Source organism: Portunus trituberculatus, chromosome 40 (assembly GCF_017591435.1).
Source record: "Portunus trituberculatus isolate SZX2019 chromosome 40, ASM1759143v1, whole genome shotgun sequence".
Classification (NCBI taxonomy): Eukaryota; Metazoa; Arthropoda; class Malacostraca; order Decapoda; family Portunidae; genus Portunus; species Portunus trituberculatus.
In genome coordinates this window covers 10,622,343-10,639,370 of record NC_059294.1, presented here as the reverse complement: position 1 = coordinate 10,639,370, position 17,028 = coordinate 10,622,343, and the positions used below count along the sequence as shown (strand labels likewise).

General features: G+C 35.6%; 1 protein-coding gene across 8 annotated transcripts in view; it reads left to right on the top strand.

Moving 5' to 3' along the window:
• LOC123516133 overlaps window positions 1–17,028 on the top strand; it is a 52,604-nt gene that overhangs the window by 22,141 nt on the left and 13,435 nt on the right. For 7 of the 8 annotated variants that reach the window (XR_006678099.1, XR_006678100.1, XM_045275243.1 and 4 more), the window contains exons 18-44: window positions 218–448; window positions 659–780; window positions 1,104–1,302; window positions 1,440–1,622; window positions 2,136–2,295; window positions 2,387–2,564; window positions 2,980–3,152; window positions 3,634–3,729; window positions 4,093–4,211; window positions 4,486–4,611; window positions 7,875–7,973; window positions 8,471–8,540; window positions 8,717–8,870; window positions 9,058–9,230; window positions 9,439–9,626; window positions 10,060–10,164; window positions 10,510–10,653; window positions 11,137–11,358; window positions 12,134–12,277; window positions 12,794–12,939; window positions 13,746–13,883; window positions 13,997–14,132; window positions 14,237–14,365; window positions 14,658–14,846; window positions 14,977–15,160; window positions 16,447–16,570; window positions 16,764–16,946. Coding sequence is in view for 6 of the 8 variants with exons in the window: in XM_045275243.1 (XP_045131178.1) it covers window positions 218–448; window positions 659–780; window positions 1,104–1,302; window positions 1,440–1,622; window positions 2,136–2,295; window positions 2,387–2,564; window positions 2,980–3,152; window positions 3,634–3,729; window positions 4,093–4,211; window positions 4,486–4,611; window positions 7,875–7,973; window positions 8,471–8,540; window positions 8,717–8,870; window positions 9,058–9,230; window positions 9,439–9,626; window positions 10,060–10,164; window positions 10,510–10,653; window positions 11,137–11,358; window positions 12,134–12,277; window positions 12,794–12,939; window positions 13,746–13,883; window positions 13,997–14,132; window positions 14,237–14,365; window positions 14,658–14,846; window positions 14,977–15,160; window positions 16,447–16,570; window positions 16,764–16,946 (4,115 nt within the window). In the remaining 2 variants the exon portion in view is untranslated. The remainder of the gene's footprint in view (window positions 1–217; window positions 449–658; window positions 781–1,103; window positions 1,303–1,439; window positions 1,623–2,135; window positions 2,296–2,386; window positions 2,565–2,979; window positions 3,153–3,633; window positions 3,730–4,092; window positions 4,212–4,485; window positions 4,612–7,874; window positions 7,974–8,470; window positions 8,541–8,716; window positions 8,871–9,057; window positions 9,231–9,438; window positions 9,627–10,059; window positions 10,165–10,509; window positions 10,654–11,136; window positions 11,359–12,133; window positions 12,278–12,793; window positions 12,940–13,745; window positions 13,884–13,996; window positions 14,133–14,236; window positions 14,366–14,657; window positions 14,847–14,976; window positions 15,161–16,446; window positions 16,571–16,763; window positions 16,947–17,028) is intronic. The other variant, XM_045275242.1, reaches the window with a different exon arrangement.

The following is a 17,028-nucleotide window of genomic DNA, read 5'->3' as shown; positions in this document are numbered from 1 at the left end:
TGAGAATTTTGATGTTTTGAGTTAAGGAAGCCATTAATTTTTCAGTATGTAGATAGTATGTACCCCACTTTGCTTATGAGTTTTAAGATTGTTTCATTCCAAAGGCATAGTGCCAAATCAAGGACTGACTGAACAACAGTGAGTGGTTCCTCAGCAGCACTGCTCTTGTACATCTACAGCACATTTATGTTTTATTATTTTATCATTTTGATTCTAGGTGACAAGTGTGAATGATCTTCCAGTAGCAAAAACCTACCCAGAATATAGCAAGATTCCAGCCCTCAGAGTAGACAAGCTAAATAATGGAGTACCTGTGGAAACCTATGCAGAGGCCTTCTTCCAAGACCCAGAGAACAGTGCTTTAGGCATCATTATACTGCAAGCACTGAGTGGTCCAGATGATGACAAGTGGCAGTATTCTGTTGATGATGGCAAAACCTTCATTGATGTGAGATTTAAAAATAATTTGTCATTTACTTTCTGGATTCTATTTTTCATTGATATACATGTATAGATTAGTGTTGTGTAAAGTATGAAAAACATCACCAATATAGATAAAGAAAGTATAACAAACAGTACTTGCTTGCTCTTATGAGTGTTTTTATTTACTTGTTTCATTCTAAACAGTCATTATATCAAACAAATTTGTCCTTTGCAGATAATGGATCTACAGGAGAACCCTTTTAACATTCCTTTCTCGACGCAAGAAGGTCGTCAAGGTCCAGTTCACTGGAGGAAAGAAATTGAAAGAGTCAGCTGTAATTTCAGAGGCTTGATAAAGTAAGTATGCTGTATTAGTCTACCGGCTTTTATGCTTTTCATCACTTGTTTCTTGTACAGTGTATCTGTAGCTCATCAACTTTATATAATACTAGTAACTGATTTGAGTTCTCTGTTGCTGTTATTTTTATTCTTTATGTGACTTGTGCTAATTTTACTTTACCTGATATAATTTGTCTGGATTATCTATTTTGTATTAGGGACATATAATTTCCATTTCTTTTTAAACATCCAATGATATTTTGCATTCACTTTTAGATATAAGCAGTTTTCACAAATAAACATGAAATACTATAACTTCTTTTTCTAAAATAATTTTTCAGCAATATTGATAATTTGTCATCACTAAGTAACGACAAATGTTTAACGGAGGCAAGGAAGAGAATGGGTAGAAAGTTGGGTGCAACTACAAGCAATAGTTTTAACACCAGAATGAAGACACAAACTATGGACACAGCAGGTATAGCAGAATTTGGATACACTGGCACAGGCAGCCTCAGCCTGACAGGACCGGAAACAAAGGTTGGCAGTTTTGGTAGATATGCATTCTGTTGTAATGAGATGAGATAAATGTTTAGTCATGCTGGAGAATTTTTAACATTGTTTATTTCCCATTCTATAAACTCTTTTTTGAGTTCATCTTCATGGTTTCCTTGCAGCGTAAAGTTCTGTACTTGCCGTCAAACACTGTGCTGAGATACAACACATCTCGTAGTCCTTGGACTAAGGAAGAAGGATTTAGAGACACTCGATTGGTATTTGTTATCTTGGATGGCAATGGCACTGACCAGTCTCTTCGTGAAGTACAGTGGATGAACATCAGTTTAAAGGAAGACTTGGGGGTGAGAATTTATTTGTGTTTACTTTAGATTGTATTTAAAACCAACATCATCATTATTGTCACCATATCTTTTCTAAGATATATCAAGGCATGATGAATATTTGATATCTTCCTGACCAGAAATCCCATAATAGCCTTGGTAACAAATACATATTCAGAAAGGACAATAATAGGCAATGACAAAATATCACCTAGTGAAGTTAGCAACACCAACATTAATCAAATCACTTTCAGTATAGCCTTATAGATATTTCCAGATTAACTTAGATAGACATATATTCCAACTACGCTGCTTTAATATCTATTAGAAAAAGTAGTTGTAAGTTTTCTCTTTTCATTTCTGTTGGAGTATATGAGTTCATAATATGAAAATTATAGGTAATATAAGTCTTTTCTTCAATATTGCATTTAGGAATTGCAGAAGGTGGTGCAGCTTTTGCAAATATCAGATTTCAAATACTACAACCATTCTGCTTCCTCTTTAATCTTATTTAATACTAGCTTTCTTTTTCAGAAAAATGGCATTGGGAGGGATCCAGTTGTGACCGCTATGACTTGGCAAGACTGCACCAACCAAACTTTGGAGATGTATCCACCTCGCACAGTAGATGCTTGTGGCCAGTGTGGTGGAAACAACAGCACTTGCACTGATTGTGCTGGTGTCCTCAATGGAGGTAAGTTTATGATTGATATATCAGCAAAGTATCCTTTTGAAACCATGATATAAAAGTAAAAGGGACTGTTGTATATATTTTCATTTTGCAGATGCTAAGATGGTTTGTGGAGAGTGTGTTGGAGGTACTACAAACAAGGTTCGGGAAAAAGACTGTGCTGGTCAATGTGAGATGAAGAACCATCTTGTCAACATTGATGGAGAAGAAAAGTGTCTAGCAAATAGGACATTTTGTGATGGCTCCCTAACATCTGGTGCTTACTATGATAGGTAATGTATGTGCTTGCATGATGCAAAAATCACACTCTACCAACTGTCTAAGTCTTTCATCTAAATTAGATATCAGTGCAATATGATTTGAAAACAGCAACTGATTCAAATTCCACTCTCCATCATCAACATTCAGCAGTTTCAAACTTCTATATTAGTTCATTCATTCTATATTACTTTATGATTAATTTTCATACCTTTAATAGAACTGGAAATGTAAATGATGTTGAGGAGAATCATATCTTAAGTTTGTACTAAATGTATATCTCATGCTACTTTTTAATATCACTTAGATAAGAGAAAGCTTTTCATTACATACTAAAAACTCATATTTGTTTATGAATGGCATGGTCAAAGAAATTTATTTTTAATTTAATTTGAAAATTGTGCCTCAAACCTTTGTATCATCCATCAGGTGTGGAATTTGTGTAGGGGGCACCACAAGACAGGAGATAAATGAGGCAATGGATGAGTGTGGTGTGTGTTATGGAGAAAACACATGTTTTGGATGTGATAATGTTCCTCATTCTGGAAAAGTTATGGACAGATGTGGGTTGTGCCTCAAGCCTGACAGTCCTCTTTTCAACAGTAAGTAAACTCTACATTTTTTTTTCTTATCTATTTTTAGTATTCTCTTGTTATTCATTAGTGAATGGCCTCTGTTTCTCATTATGTTTTATCAACTGATAACTATGTATACATTCTAACACTTAATGCATGTACACATATAGATGAAATAAATATTCATTGATTGATTTATTAATATATTGATAGATAGATAAATCAATTGTAATTGATTGATTGATTGATTGACTCACTGACAAATGAATAAATATTTGAGGCATAAGTTAATTTGATTTCCTGGTAGTTTGCATCACTACCAAAGGGAGTATCTTAGTTAATTTAATATAATGTATCAGAAATCAAAACAAATCTGCTTGTAGAAAGTTTTGAAACCATGACTTATCTTTTATCATTTTTTTTATTGATTTAATGGATTAAATATTTCTAAGAAATTATTAAAGTTGTTTACATAATTTTTAACTGTTAATTGTTTTAACACATGCAGATTGCTTGACCTTGACAGCCACTACAGAGGTTTTAGATGCTGCTGTCAATGATATCGCTGATGTTGACATTCAGTCACGGGCATCAGTTTCTCGTGGTAAGTTGGTAGTTGTACCAGTGCCAAGTGTCTTTAATTGTAATGTATTATAATTCCTGGAACACATCAATATAAGAAGTATATTTGATATGATATTATTGTTTTCTTTTTAGAACTTGTTTATAAAGTAACAGACAAATTTGTAGTATGAATACTTGTAAGAATCAATCATTTAGGCATAACAAGGCAGCCCACTTACAAAATAATAAAGAATATTGATTGTCACATTTGGTAGACACATTCAAAAAATTACTTCACTTCAATTTTATTAGATTTTGCAAAGTACCTGCATGTTACCATCATGCCAGAGTTCTATGAAAGGAATTCTGTTGATCAAGTTTTTGGAAATTATTCTTTGAACAGGTAGGCAAGACTCAATGAAGAGGCAGCTGCAATCCCTCCTCACCATCAAGGCCCAAGTGACTGGACTCACTGGCAAGAGATACAAGGTGGAGTGTTGGCTTGAAGCTGACAGTGAGCAGGTGAGCATAGATATATAGCATGTTGCAAGTCTTTTCTTCATTTACACCTGAACTCCTCAAAAAGAATCCTAGCTGATCCAAAGCTGTATATTATCTTGATTATCTTCTCAATTTTTTTTTTTTAAGTATGTAGTATCTCACATTAACCAGTATCATGTGACATGCATCAAGAGATGAATGTGTTATCTATGTGCCACACTGCAGACAGACACTGCTTCTAGTAATTTAGCACAAGAATCAAAGTTTGGTTTTCTGATACACATTTTCCTTTCAGATATCAAATGCCACTCATGTACAGTATGCAAAGGGTCAACTAAAAGCTACTTTCAAGATCCTACTGTCAGGCATTCAGTCCTTCAAATGTACATTTACACCAGCAAAAAAGAAAATTACATCAGGTGTAAGTTTTAGAATAATTAATGAATGAAAATAATTAGATTCCAAAGCTCCAAGACTAGCATGCTTTGCAAAGGTCAATAGCCAACCCACACACTCTCACACACAGGTTAGGTTAGGTTAGGTTAGGTTAGGTTAGGTTAGGGTTTGAATATGCAACAATACAGTGGGCTCCGAACTTAAAGAAACACATAAGGAAACTAGAGAAAGTACAGAGGGCTGCAACAAAAATGGTGCCTGACTTAAGAGATTTGACTTATGAAGACAGACTGAAAAGAATGCAACTTCCGACCCTGGAAAACAGAAGAAAGGGAGACCTGATAGCAATATACAGAGTGATGATTGGCATGGAAAAAATGGATAGGGAAGATCTGTGTATGTGGAATGAAAGAATGTCGAGAGGGCATGGGAAAAAACTAAAATGGCCACTTATAGGAGAGATGTGAAAAAATATAGCTTCCCTCATAGAAGGGTGGAAGCATGGAATAGTTTAGATGTGGAAGTGGTCAACGCAAGGAATATTCATGATTTTAAGAAAAAGCTGGACATTAATAGATATGGAGACGGGACAACACGAGCATAGCTCTTTTCCCGTATGTTACAATTAGGTAAATACAATTAGGTAAATACACACACACACACACACACACACACACACGCCCGGTAGCTCAGTGGTTAGAGCGCTGGCTTCACAAGCCAGAGGACCGGGGTTCGATTCCCCGGCTGGGTGGAGATATTTGGGTGTGTCTCCTTTCATGTGAAGCCCCTGTTCACCTAGCAGTGAGTAGGTACAGGATGTAAATCGAGGAGTTGTGACCTTGTTGTCCCGGTGTGTGGTGTGTGCCTGGTCTCAGGCCTATCCGAAGATCGGAAATAATGAGCTCTGAGCTTGTTCTGAAGGGTAACGTCTGGCTGTCTCGTCAGAGACTGCAGCAGATCAAACAGTGAAACACACAGACACACACACACACACATACACACCTCTTAATGTGTGGCCTCTGTTCACCTAGCAGTAAATAGGTACAGGATGTAACTCGAGGGGTTGTGGCCTCGCTTTCCTGGTGTGTGGAGTGTGCATTGTGGTCTCAGTCCTACCCGAAGATTGGTCTATGAGCTCTGAGCTTGCTCCGTAATGGGGAAGACTGGCTGGGTGACCAGTAGGCGACTGTGGTGAATTACACAACAGGATAGCCATGTGGACAAAATATTTGGTGAAACATACAATTTGGTAAGAAATATCAGATTGGCATTCCACTACATAGATAAAGATATGATGAAAAAACTGATATCCACTGTGATCAGACCCAGATTGGAGTATGCAGAGGTGGTGTGGTCCCCACACAAAAAAAAAAAAACACTGAAATTGGAGAGACTGCAAAGGATGGCAATGTGTATGGTACCAAAGCTAAGAGAGATGACATACGAGGAGAGACTGAGGGGTTTGATCTACCAAAACTAGAGCAGAGAAGAGAGAGGGGAACCTAATACAAGTCTACAAATTAATGAATGGAATGGATGTAATAGATAACGAGGAGCTGTTACTAAGAGATGAAGTCACTAGTAGAAGCATAAGATGTTAAATTAAAAAGTTGAGGATGGGAAGATGCCTCAAGAACATAAAAAATTCAGCTTTCTACAAAGAAGTATAGCAGCATAGAATAGCCTGAGTGAAGATGTAGTGTCAGCAAGGAGTGTGCATAGCTTTAAAGAAAACTTGGACAAATGTAGATATAGAGACGGGGCCACATGAGTTTAATGCCCAGGCCCTGTAAAACTACAACTAGGTACAACTAGGTAAACACACACACACACACACACACACACACACACACACACCGCGTAGTGTAGTGGTTAGCACGCTTGACTCACAATCGAGAGGGCCGGGTTCGAGTCCCGGTAAGCAGCGAGGCAAATGGACAAGCCTCTTAATGTGTGCCCCCTGTTCACCTAGCAGTAAATAGGTACGGGATGTAACTCGAGGGGTTATGGCCTCGCTTTCCCGGTGTGTGTTGTGTGTTGTGGTCTCAGTCCTACCTGAAGATTGGTCTATGAGCTCTGAGCTCGCTCCGTAATGGGGAAGACTGGCTGGGTAACCAGCAGATGACCGTGGTGAATTACACATACACACACACAGTTATACATAGTCACACCTGTAAGTATTCCTTCACATCATGATTCCAATTTTGAAAAGTTTAATTAAACTGAAAAATCTCACATGCTATTATGTAAGTAGCTGGCTGTGATGAGGGGCCAGGTGCCAAGTACAGTAAGTCCTTGTTATATGGTACATATGCATTCCTGAAAACCTTACCGCAAATCAAAATTACCATATACCGAATCCATTATAACATGTAATAATAGGGGACATGTTCCAGCACATCAAAAGTCACCCCTACAGACATGAAAATACATGAAAATAGTCATATAAAAAAATGTAAAGTACTGCGCAAAAGAAATAAACAGGAAATGTTTTTATTTACCTTTCACTCGCCACGTATTGTATCAGATGATGTCCCTCCCGAGGCTAAGGGACAGTAGGGATTTCATCCCTTACTCATAATATCCACAAAAAACACGCCATAAGGATTTCACCTGTGTTCAGTGGGAAATGCGAAGAGACTGATTGTTGTTGTGGTGCTACGGTATGGTGTAAACAAAACATGAGCGGTTACCGTATCTGTGAATTTTTCTTACCGTAAATAGAATCAAGGTTAGTAATTACCAATTTACTGGATAATGAAGTACCGTATAAGGAGGACTTACTGTACCACGTAATCATGTTAAAAATGTATTCTTTTCTTTTATTTCTCTTACATGTTAATAATACTGTTAGTGTGATTGTATATATTGTGAGTGCAGCCAGCTTTCATTAATATTAGTAATGTAATGTTATTTCTAAGATGTAAGGGAAATGATAGAATAAGTAGAGTATATTTTTAGCTACATTTAACAGTGGTTGGCATGTGATCCCTTGTTGCAACCAGCTATTCATATGTGGTAGGGCTTAAAATTTTATATAGTCCTTGCTTTGTAATGATTCTACAAATTCATCTAAGTAGTGCAGAATTCTATTAAATAGGAATTGTCACATAAAAAATAAATGAGCCCGTTTCTCAAAGTTCTTCTAGTCATATTTCTTTTGGCAATTTAAGTTATCTCTCTCTCTCTCTCTCTCTCTGGAGCCTTCCTAATCATTGAAATGAATTAATATTCTGTATATTTTCGTTATGAATTGAAGTAATTGACAAAGTGTATGTGTTGCACCAGATGACACTGGAATCTGAAACCAAAGTAGAGGTGATGGATTCACGTTCTGCCATGGTGGAGACGGATACTACGCTAGTGGAGACCAGTACAGATAAACAAGTAAGATTTAGTGGTATAGTATGAATATGATTTGTGGTATTAAGCCTTTGTTGTCATGCAGTATCTCTGCCACATGTCAATAGTGGATGCTACCAACTCATCCCACAGCATTCACCTTTATTTCTATATTCATAGTTTGTACTGTACATGAAATACAGTCAGGTCACCATTAATGTATACTGTACTAACGTGAATTATTTCATATGCATAAATCTTTTAGAAATGCATAGCTAATAGACAAAGGATAGCTATTCAATATCATAGTAAATGGTGTGATGTAAACTGTTCCCTTATTTGAAAAGATATTTGGTATTACCATTGTAATGTGTAATGTATAACCTTTTTTTGTGAATTGATTCTCCTCTTTTTACAATTAGAAAATGGTAATAAGTAGTGATTAATGGAATTTTGATCTTCATTAAAAAAATTGGAGGTTTTCATTAGATAATTCACAGGATCTATTATATTTCCATTTTTGCTTTATTTTACTTTTGCAGGTTAATGTGACTTTGAAATATGCTTCATCTGTTGACTTTGCAAGATGTTTTCTCCTTTACCAAGACCCAGGTACTTAATAGACATATTTTGTTCCCTTGAATAGCCTCATAAATATATTACATTTTTTCCCTTAATAATTTTCATTGATAGTTTACATAATTGATTATCTTCTCCATAAGATAATGATTATTTACATAACAAGAAGTTACATATTCACCAATGAATTACATGATGGCCCATTACAGTAGAAGAAGGAAGAGAGAAGAGCATTGTAGTTGAGCTTGATACTGAAGTTTTGGCTGATGACAAAGTTGCCTGCACTATTACCAGATTTACAAGACCAGGAGAAGCACAACTTGGAGTTGCCCTTACACCCACAGCAGTGAAGGCAATGTACCTGTACGTTAAAACAAATATTAAACCTTTTTGAGACATGTAAACTTTTTTTGATGTTGTTAAAGTGTGTAGAAATTGGTTTACATGTTACAAATTGAAAAAGATGCAGCAGAAGCTGAATAATACAAAAATTGCTAATGCATTCAACCTTGTCTGCCTGAAAATACAATTATTATTATTTTATTTGCAGGAACCCATTAAATATTCAAACAAAAAGGATTACCATTCTTTCTCCAGCACCTGAAGTCATTTCTGCTGTTTTGAATCCCTATGGAGATGTGCTTGTGATCAAATTCGATAAAGAAATTGAATTTGACAGAGATTGCTCCAATATAATCTTATGGCCATGGACAACTAGTGACAGTATGTTTTTTTTTTCACAATGATAAGTGTTAATTAAATAGAAATATGATTGCAATTCCTATGGAAACACAAGTCTTAGTAAATTTATTGTACATCATTGGAAGTAGCTGGCCTCAAAAGCATGTCTATTTATGATTGATATAAGTTAAGTTTTCTTGTGAAACTTTGTTGTGTCAAAGACTGATAATTCTGTGTTTGTCATTGTTAGATAGGCAGGATCCAACTTGTCAGATCCTAGGATCCAAGGTGAAGGTAAGACTGAGTCCGGACATTAGTATAGAGGGCAACACAACCCTCAACTTTACTATTCCTGGGAGCATTAGAAGTGCCAATGGAGATCCTTCAACTGCTCCCTCAGCTTCAGGGAGTTTCATGGTTGTTCAACCAAAGGAGCAAGTAAGTGAATAGATGAACTACCATTAAATATGTGAAAACTTTTTAAGTTCACGATCTGCTTTTCAAGAAAGACTCTCAAAATAAATTACAGATAAAATTTCAATGAATTATTTAAGGTAACTGAATTTTTCATTTGGTAACAATTTTCTATTTCATGTAAGATTTTGTTGTAGATATTAGTTAATTATCAATAAAGCTAACTGAATAATGAACCCATATACAACATTGTGTGAACAAGATAAAGATTCTTGGTATGCTTTGTGTAACATATACATATTTCTTACATTTATCATCTATTTTATGAAAAAGACCTTATAATTACTTATTTTCATTTTGTAACTTACTGCACATAGTATGTGAAAATCTTTATATTTTGCTTTTTTGGTAGAATGTGTTCCTTCCTATAAGAGATACAGTACTTTTCTTTGTGCAGAAGGAAATAACTTTTCATCTGAGTGGTGATACAAGAGCCTGCAACACTTCTGAGGTTACTGTCATTATTTCTCGCATCAGAGGAGCAAAAATCAAGGACTTGGAGGTACATCTGGCCACTGTATATATATGGTTACTAACAATTTCATATGAAACTTACACAATATTTAATGATATTTGCTTTTCTTTTGTTTGAGCTATTTTCACTGACAATCTCTGGCACATAATCAAATATTTATACACCTGAATCATAAGATGCCATACTTCAGTAATCCTCACCAGCCATACTGTAAGAATAATTTGTGCAGTATGCCAAGTCTCATTGTATCAGGTCCAGCAGCAGACTTTGCAGTAGTAGATCCACTCTCTTTCTTAAGATAAATATTATCACCTGATCAAACTAGACTATAAGGAACTGAAAGCTTATGAATAAATTTCTTTTCTCATTCAGCCTGAATGGAACATTACATGGGAGCCTTCACCAAGATCTCAAGCTGAAACAGTTCTTGTATGGCAGAGTCTCAACAATCTGAAAGATGCTATGAAAGAAGAGTCTGTAGGTCGTAGGTTCTTCCTGCGTCTTCCTGGCAATGAGGTTAGATTTTATATTCACCAAGTATATATATTTGAAATTTGATTTTGCATTTTGTTGTCCTAGATAAATGTATTTAGATTTTGTCTGATAGCTCGTTTGACATAAATTAATTTCAAAATGGTTATTGATTGATAATTTACCACAGGTACATAATTTGATTAACATCAAAGAAATCTCTTACACAGTTTGTTTTTACTAGTATTTGGATTTTACATTTGATTTTTTCATTGCTCAGGTTTCATTTTCATATTTGTAATGATGCCCTGCAATACTCTTCCTAAACTTTACACTCACAAATTTCTAAACAATAAGTCTGGGAAATTTGAATGGAAATGGAAATGCTGAGGATTTTTCTTCTTCTTCTAAGCCAATTTTAGTGGGAGAGAAAATTGCGAGAAAAGTTGAATGCCTTTCTATTCTCACTCATACATTCTTAAGATTCATATAAGAAAGTTGAATTTATGTGATAAAATTATTTTTCAGTTCCTTGAAGGAGTTGAGTACATGATAAATGTACACTTGAAGCTAACTAATGGAGAGCTTACTAGTGCCAAGAGTCTGACAGTGACCACCCTGCCCTCAGACCAGGCACTTAGGGTTACTGTGAGTGGACCTACCATGGTCCTGGCTGACCAACCCAACAGTTACCAAGCAACAGTGACTTCTTGCTCAGATACTATGATCAAGAAAGACACAAAATACAAGGTAAGTTATCTCATGTATATTCAGTGAAGTAGTTTTGCACCAATTCTTATGCTCCAAAGATCAACAGTTAGTCAAGATTTATTTGAATTTTCATGCCTTCATATCCATGACATAAAGATTGAAAGGCTGTATGTCACCTCACATCAGTGGTGCTCCTTTCAGTAGAACATAGGTGTGGAAGTGTTTTCTGAGTCTGGGATAGCTCACTGAGGATCCTTGAAGTTCGAGCCACTGATTGCTCAGGAAACAAACTATGAAAATCTACATGCATCACATTTTCCTTAGCCAGTGTTACTAGGGGGAGATTTTTGTGAATTTGTTCCCTTCTTTCATCATTGTGTTTGTGTGATGGCCTTGGTGAGTTTGCAATGACAATCCAAAGGAGGTATATTAATAAGGTAATTCAGGAAGTAATGAATCAACAAATACCAGTGTGGCTCAAAATAATGATGTTGGAGTATAATAATCTTGTTCAAGACAGAGGCTATAAAACCTTGCGCCTGATATTAATGAAAATTACAAGCCTGACACCATCCCACTATTCAGTAACTTTTTTGTGTAAGTGTGTGTGTGTAAGTGTTTAAAGTTTATTGACTACTATCTTTTGAATACAGGAAAAAGTAAAGAATGCTTTCTGAAGAAATTATTATGAGAAAATTACAAATAACAAGAAACACATAGTATGTGTAAGTGAAGGGGAGATTGAGGTTGCTGCTCATCATTGTGTGGCACATCTGGATGTGAAGGAGTCAACTGATAATGTTTTCCATTTCAGTACGTATGGACTGTGTTGGGTAGCAGGGCCTTGAATGTCTTCCAAGGCAAAAGAATTACACTTCCAGCGGGAGTTCTAATAGCTAACCAAAATCAGACACTCATGGTCAGTGTAAAGGCATTAGGACAGGAGGCTACTGGCACAGTAAGTATTATGTAGTCCTGAAGTGTGATATTTACCTTGTTATTTTATTGATGACAGACTGAAACACTGTATTTGCTTATGACATCTTTTTTGTCAAATCTCTTATGAAAAATCTTTTATCTTTCAATATGAAGATATGAACTTTGCATTCATCAATTCATATCAGTCTATACAATTAACAGATAACTATTAGTAATAATTTTAATTCTGTAAAATACTCACTTCATCCAATGGTGAACATATACTATGATAGAATGATATTATTGTTTCTACCAGTATGTCTCTCTAATCCTGTTGTTTATCATTTTCTTAAGCGATCTTTCATTGTTTGAGAAAGTCATCCTTGTCATTTTATTGTTTATGGGTGATATGAAAAGTAGTAATTATTGTCTGTGTATTGTGTTTGTTGATTTGCTGCATAAGGTTGTATTTTCCAGTTGTTTACTTAGTATTGCATGAATTTTGCTTTTGACAAATGTAAACAATTTGAGTAAATTGTCTTGCAATCATCAACAGACCAGCTTGAACCTGTCTGTGATTCCTCAAGGCATCAGTGTTGTTACCTCTGCCAGCTATGTAAGGGTGTGTTCCAGCACAGCCATCATTGTCGATGCTTCCAACTCAAAAGACAGAGACAACCGTCCTGGATCCCTCTCTTTTATGTAAGTAATGTAAGAGATTGATTTTCAAACCTTTTGCATTTCATCACTCAGATGACATACAGGATGCACAGGCATTTAAGATGCATTCCATTTTCAGTAGAGCATATTCAGGATATTTTTATCTCTTTTATATATATATATATATATATATATATATATATATATATATATATATATATATATATATATATATATATATATATATATATATATATATATATATATAAGCAAGCTAACAGTACAGCTGAACAAAAAGCTAGCAATGATAATAGTATAAAAAATAATATAAATTGGTTTTTATTAATTCAATTACTTTAAAGGTGGTATGATTTGTGTGTGAGGAAGACATGGAATGGAAGAGAAGGAAGAGGATTTGAGGAGGATCGTTATTATTTGGAAAGAGAATCTTAAGACCCATGCTAACACAATTGTTATATTAATGCTTATTTAACAGTAACAAATAATTCCACCAAACTATAAACAAAACATTGAGAAAACACAATAGGATCATTCCACAATGAGACATCCATATAAACTAAATGAGTTGTGGCCATGCATGGGAGAGAATTGTGTGTGAGCCTAGTGGTCACACAGGCTATATAATGTGGATTTTGACTCGTAAAACAAGACAAAAATTGTTCAAGCCTCATTTCATTCTACAAATTACTCATTATTTGATGCACTTGTAATGCAACATTCCATTGCACTTACAAATATCTATTCCCTATTTATTGATTATCATTGAATTTACTAATATCTATTCCCTATTTATTGATTATCATTGAATGTGATATGGCTCTTTACAGGTGGAAATGTTCTTCAAATGTTAGCAGCCCTTGCATTGTTATAGGAAAACCTCTTAGTGGACTTGAGAGTGCTTTATCTGAGGAAGAAATGAGAAAACCTACACTCAAAATTCCTGCTGGTTATCTACCTCCTGGCAGGTTAGGAGTTATGAATCAGTTTGCAAATACTTAATTGTTATAATGTGTCATTTTGTTTGTTACATTTTAAGACATGCCAGTTTCTAATATGAAATCTTTGTGTTTGGGTTCAGGTACACCTTGACAGTTGTTGTAAACAAAGGGAGAAGCTCTGCTCAAAAAAATGTGGAGATTGAGATTCTGAGAAGTGCCTGTGAGGTTACTGTTGAGACAAACCCCACTGCTGTGTTGGTTAATCCATTGGAAGAGGTAAGCTCATATAACACGTGCATGCAACTATATAGTATGTGTTTCAAGAGGATTTGAAAGTAATCTAAGTTTATAGCAATGATATACTTAAAAAAATCTCTCAGGTCATCATTCCTGCCTATGTCACCGGTCCACCGAAGTTGAATATAGAGTGGCAGAGTATCAAAGAACCTGGTTTTCACAATATTGAAATGATGTCATTTGTAGATACTGGTCAGCCCACCTTGTATGAGGTAAGTGATCATATGTGTAGTCAAGGGTATCATCTAGTGAAAAATTATTACCCATATACAGTTTGTTTGTGTGTTCAACTCTTCATTACTTGATTTTGGTTGTATTCCATTGTTTTATCTCTGTCAAAATTTTCTGAAGTATTTAATCTCATCTTGAATGTGACTTTTTTCTAATATGCACACAGCTTTATATTGCTTCCCTGTCATATTATAAGATTATTATCTTAGATGAACAACTGAATTGAAACAAGATAAAAGTTATGACTATAAGTAATACTAGATATGTGTTCAGGATGCTAGTGAACACCGGCAGCACTTCCTTCAACTCCCAAAGCCTAAACAACAAGATTTCACAGGCCTCATTATGGGGGAGACCTACAAATTTCGACTCAAAGCTTGGACTGACGTCACTGAGACAATTTTCAGTGACATAATCCTCAGGACACCCTATTCTCAACTTGAGGGCAAAACCACACTTGAGGTATGAATAAAAGATAGATAAGTTAAGAAAGACGTCCATAAAAATCTGCATCGACATATTCGTAATTGAAATATTGGATGTGTTGTTTGACATTTTTTGAAGAAATCAAAACTAATGATAGTGTGTGCAGGTGTCTCCCTCTGCAGGAAGTGGCATCCTAGATAACTTCACCTTTACCATGAAGTATTCTGTTGACTCCATAAAAGACCAGCCTTCCTCTGTGTACTTTGGTTATCGCCTCCAAGACTCTCAGGACATCTGGTTTACTCCAATTACAAATGAGAATCCAGTAGCTGTCTATCAGCTCCCAGCACGTTAGTATGAATTTTTTTGTAAAACATAACTTGTTAGATTCACTATACCTTGTTTACTTAACCTTATATTCCTGGCGCCGAGGCGGGTTTAAAACCTGGGCGCTGATTGGCTGCACCCCTCTCTCACTAGCACCCACAGAGAGGCTGTGTCTTGTATGTCCAGTGAGAAATGTTTTTATTTTATATGCTATAACTCACTTCATATAAGGGATAGCCAGATTTGGTTAACACCATAAGACTCAGCAGTGACTGTACAATCAAGATGTATTGTAGAAAATTAACAAAAGGAAAAAGATAATGGTATTATGATGAGTTGAACTGCGACGATTTCATAAAAATATTTATATCCCGTTTTGTTTTGCTCGTTATTTTCAAAGGATGTTCATTGAATGCTGAAATACATTATTGCATCATATAGGAAAAACTCTCATTAACACAATAGTGTTATCAGAATGCAGGTAAACCTCCACATAATGAAAACACATTGTCATTTGTAGCCACATGTTACTCGCTGCGGCTTACGGCAAGCTGCTCCACCACCACCAACGCTACCACGGAGTGGCTCGCCGCAAGCCGCAGCGAGTAACACGTGGCTACAAATGACTATGTGTTTTCATTAAGTGGAGGTTTACCTGCATTCTGATAACACTATTGTGTTAATGAGAGTTTTTCCTATATGATGCAATAATATATTTCAGTATTCAATGAACATCCTTTGAAAATAACGAGCAAAACAAAACGGGATATAAATATTTTTATGAAATCGTCGCAGTTCAACTCGTCATAATACCATTATCTTTTTTCTTTTGTTAATTTTCTACAATACATCTTGATTGTACAGTCACTGCTGAGTCTTATGGTGTTAACCAAATCTGGCTATCCCTTATATGAAGTGAGTTATAGCATATAAAATAAAAACATTTCTCACTGGACATACGAGACACAGCCTCTCCGTGGGTGCTAGCGAAAGAGGGGTGCAGCCAATCAGCGCCCAGCTTTTAAACCTGCCTCAGCGCCAGGAATATATAGAATATAGGGATTAAGGCAGTGTCTATGGCTGGGATGTTATCTGCATTTATGGTCTACTCTACTGCTTTGAAATTAATGGGTTACTTATATGTGTTTACTGATGATTTACTAATCTTGAAAGTTCTAATGCCTGAGGAGAAAAAACTTTTAAAGTTCAAGTGATAGATTTAATAAATATGTAGATAAACTCATAATATAACAATGATTAATTGAGTTTATCATGTTTTTCATTAAAATGTAATTTTTTTTATAATTAGGGTCAAACCAGGAAAAAGTAACACCACTCATGAAAGTTTGTGATCCTTTTGGAATCTGTCAAAATGAAGAGGGTGACATCATAACTCTCACCCTCCCATCACAGCTGCCTCCAGGTCTTCTCGGGTAAGTGTGTCTGACACTTGTGTTTGAAAAATGTACTCCTAGAAAGCATTTAAGAAAATAGAGTCTTGTTGTCTTGAAATTCACACATAAAGTGTGAGATACTTGAAAATCACTGTTACTGTCTCCTTATTCTTATAGATTCTTCAGTGTTCATTCACAGGAATCAAAATGATAATTTATCTTGCTTTTGCAGAAATCTTGTAAATAGTTTTGATAATGACATGAGGTGTGATGAATGCCTGAAATCAGCACTAAAAAAAATCACAGACAACCTGGCAACCATCTTTGCCATGAATTACAGTACAACAGCTGCTGCTGCTCTCACTGAGGCAATAGAAATGTCCATCATATCAGAATTGCCCAACCTCATAACCAGGTAGGATTACAGTTTGTCTTTGGGAAGTGAAGATGGAACAGATGAGAAGAGGATATTTAATGTAATAGAGATAGGGCATCTG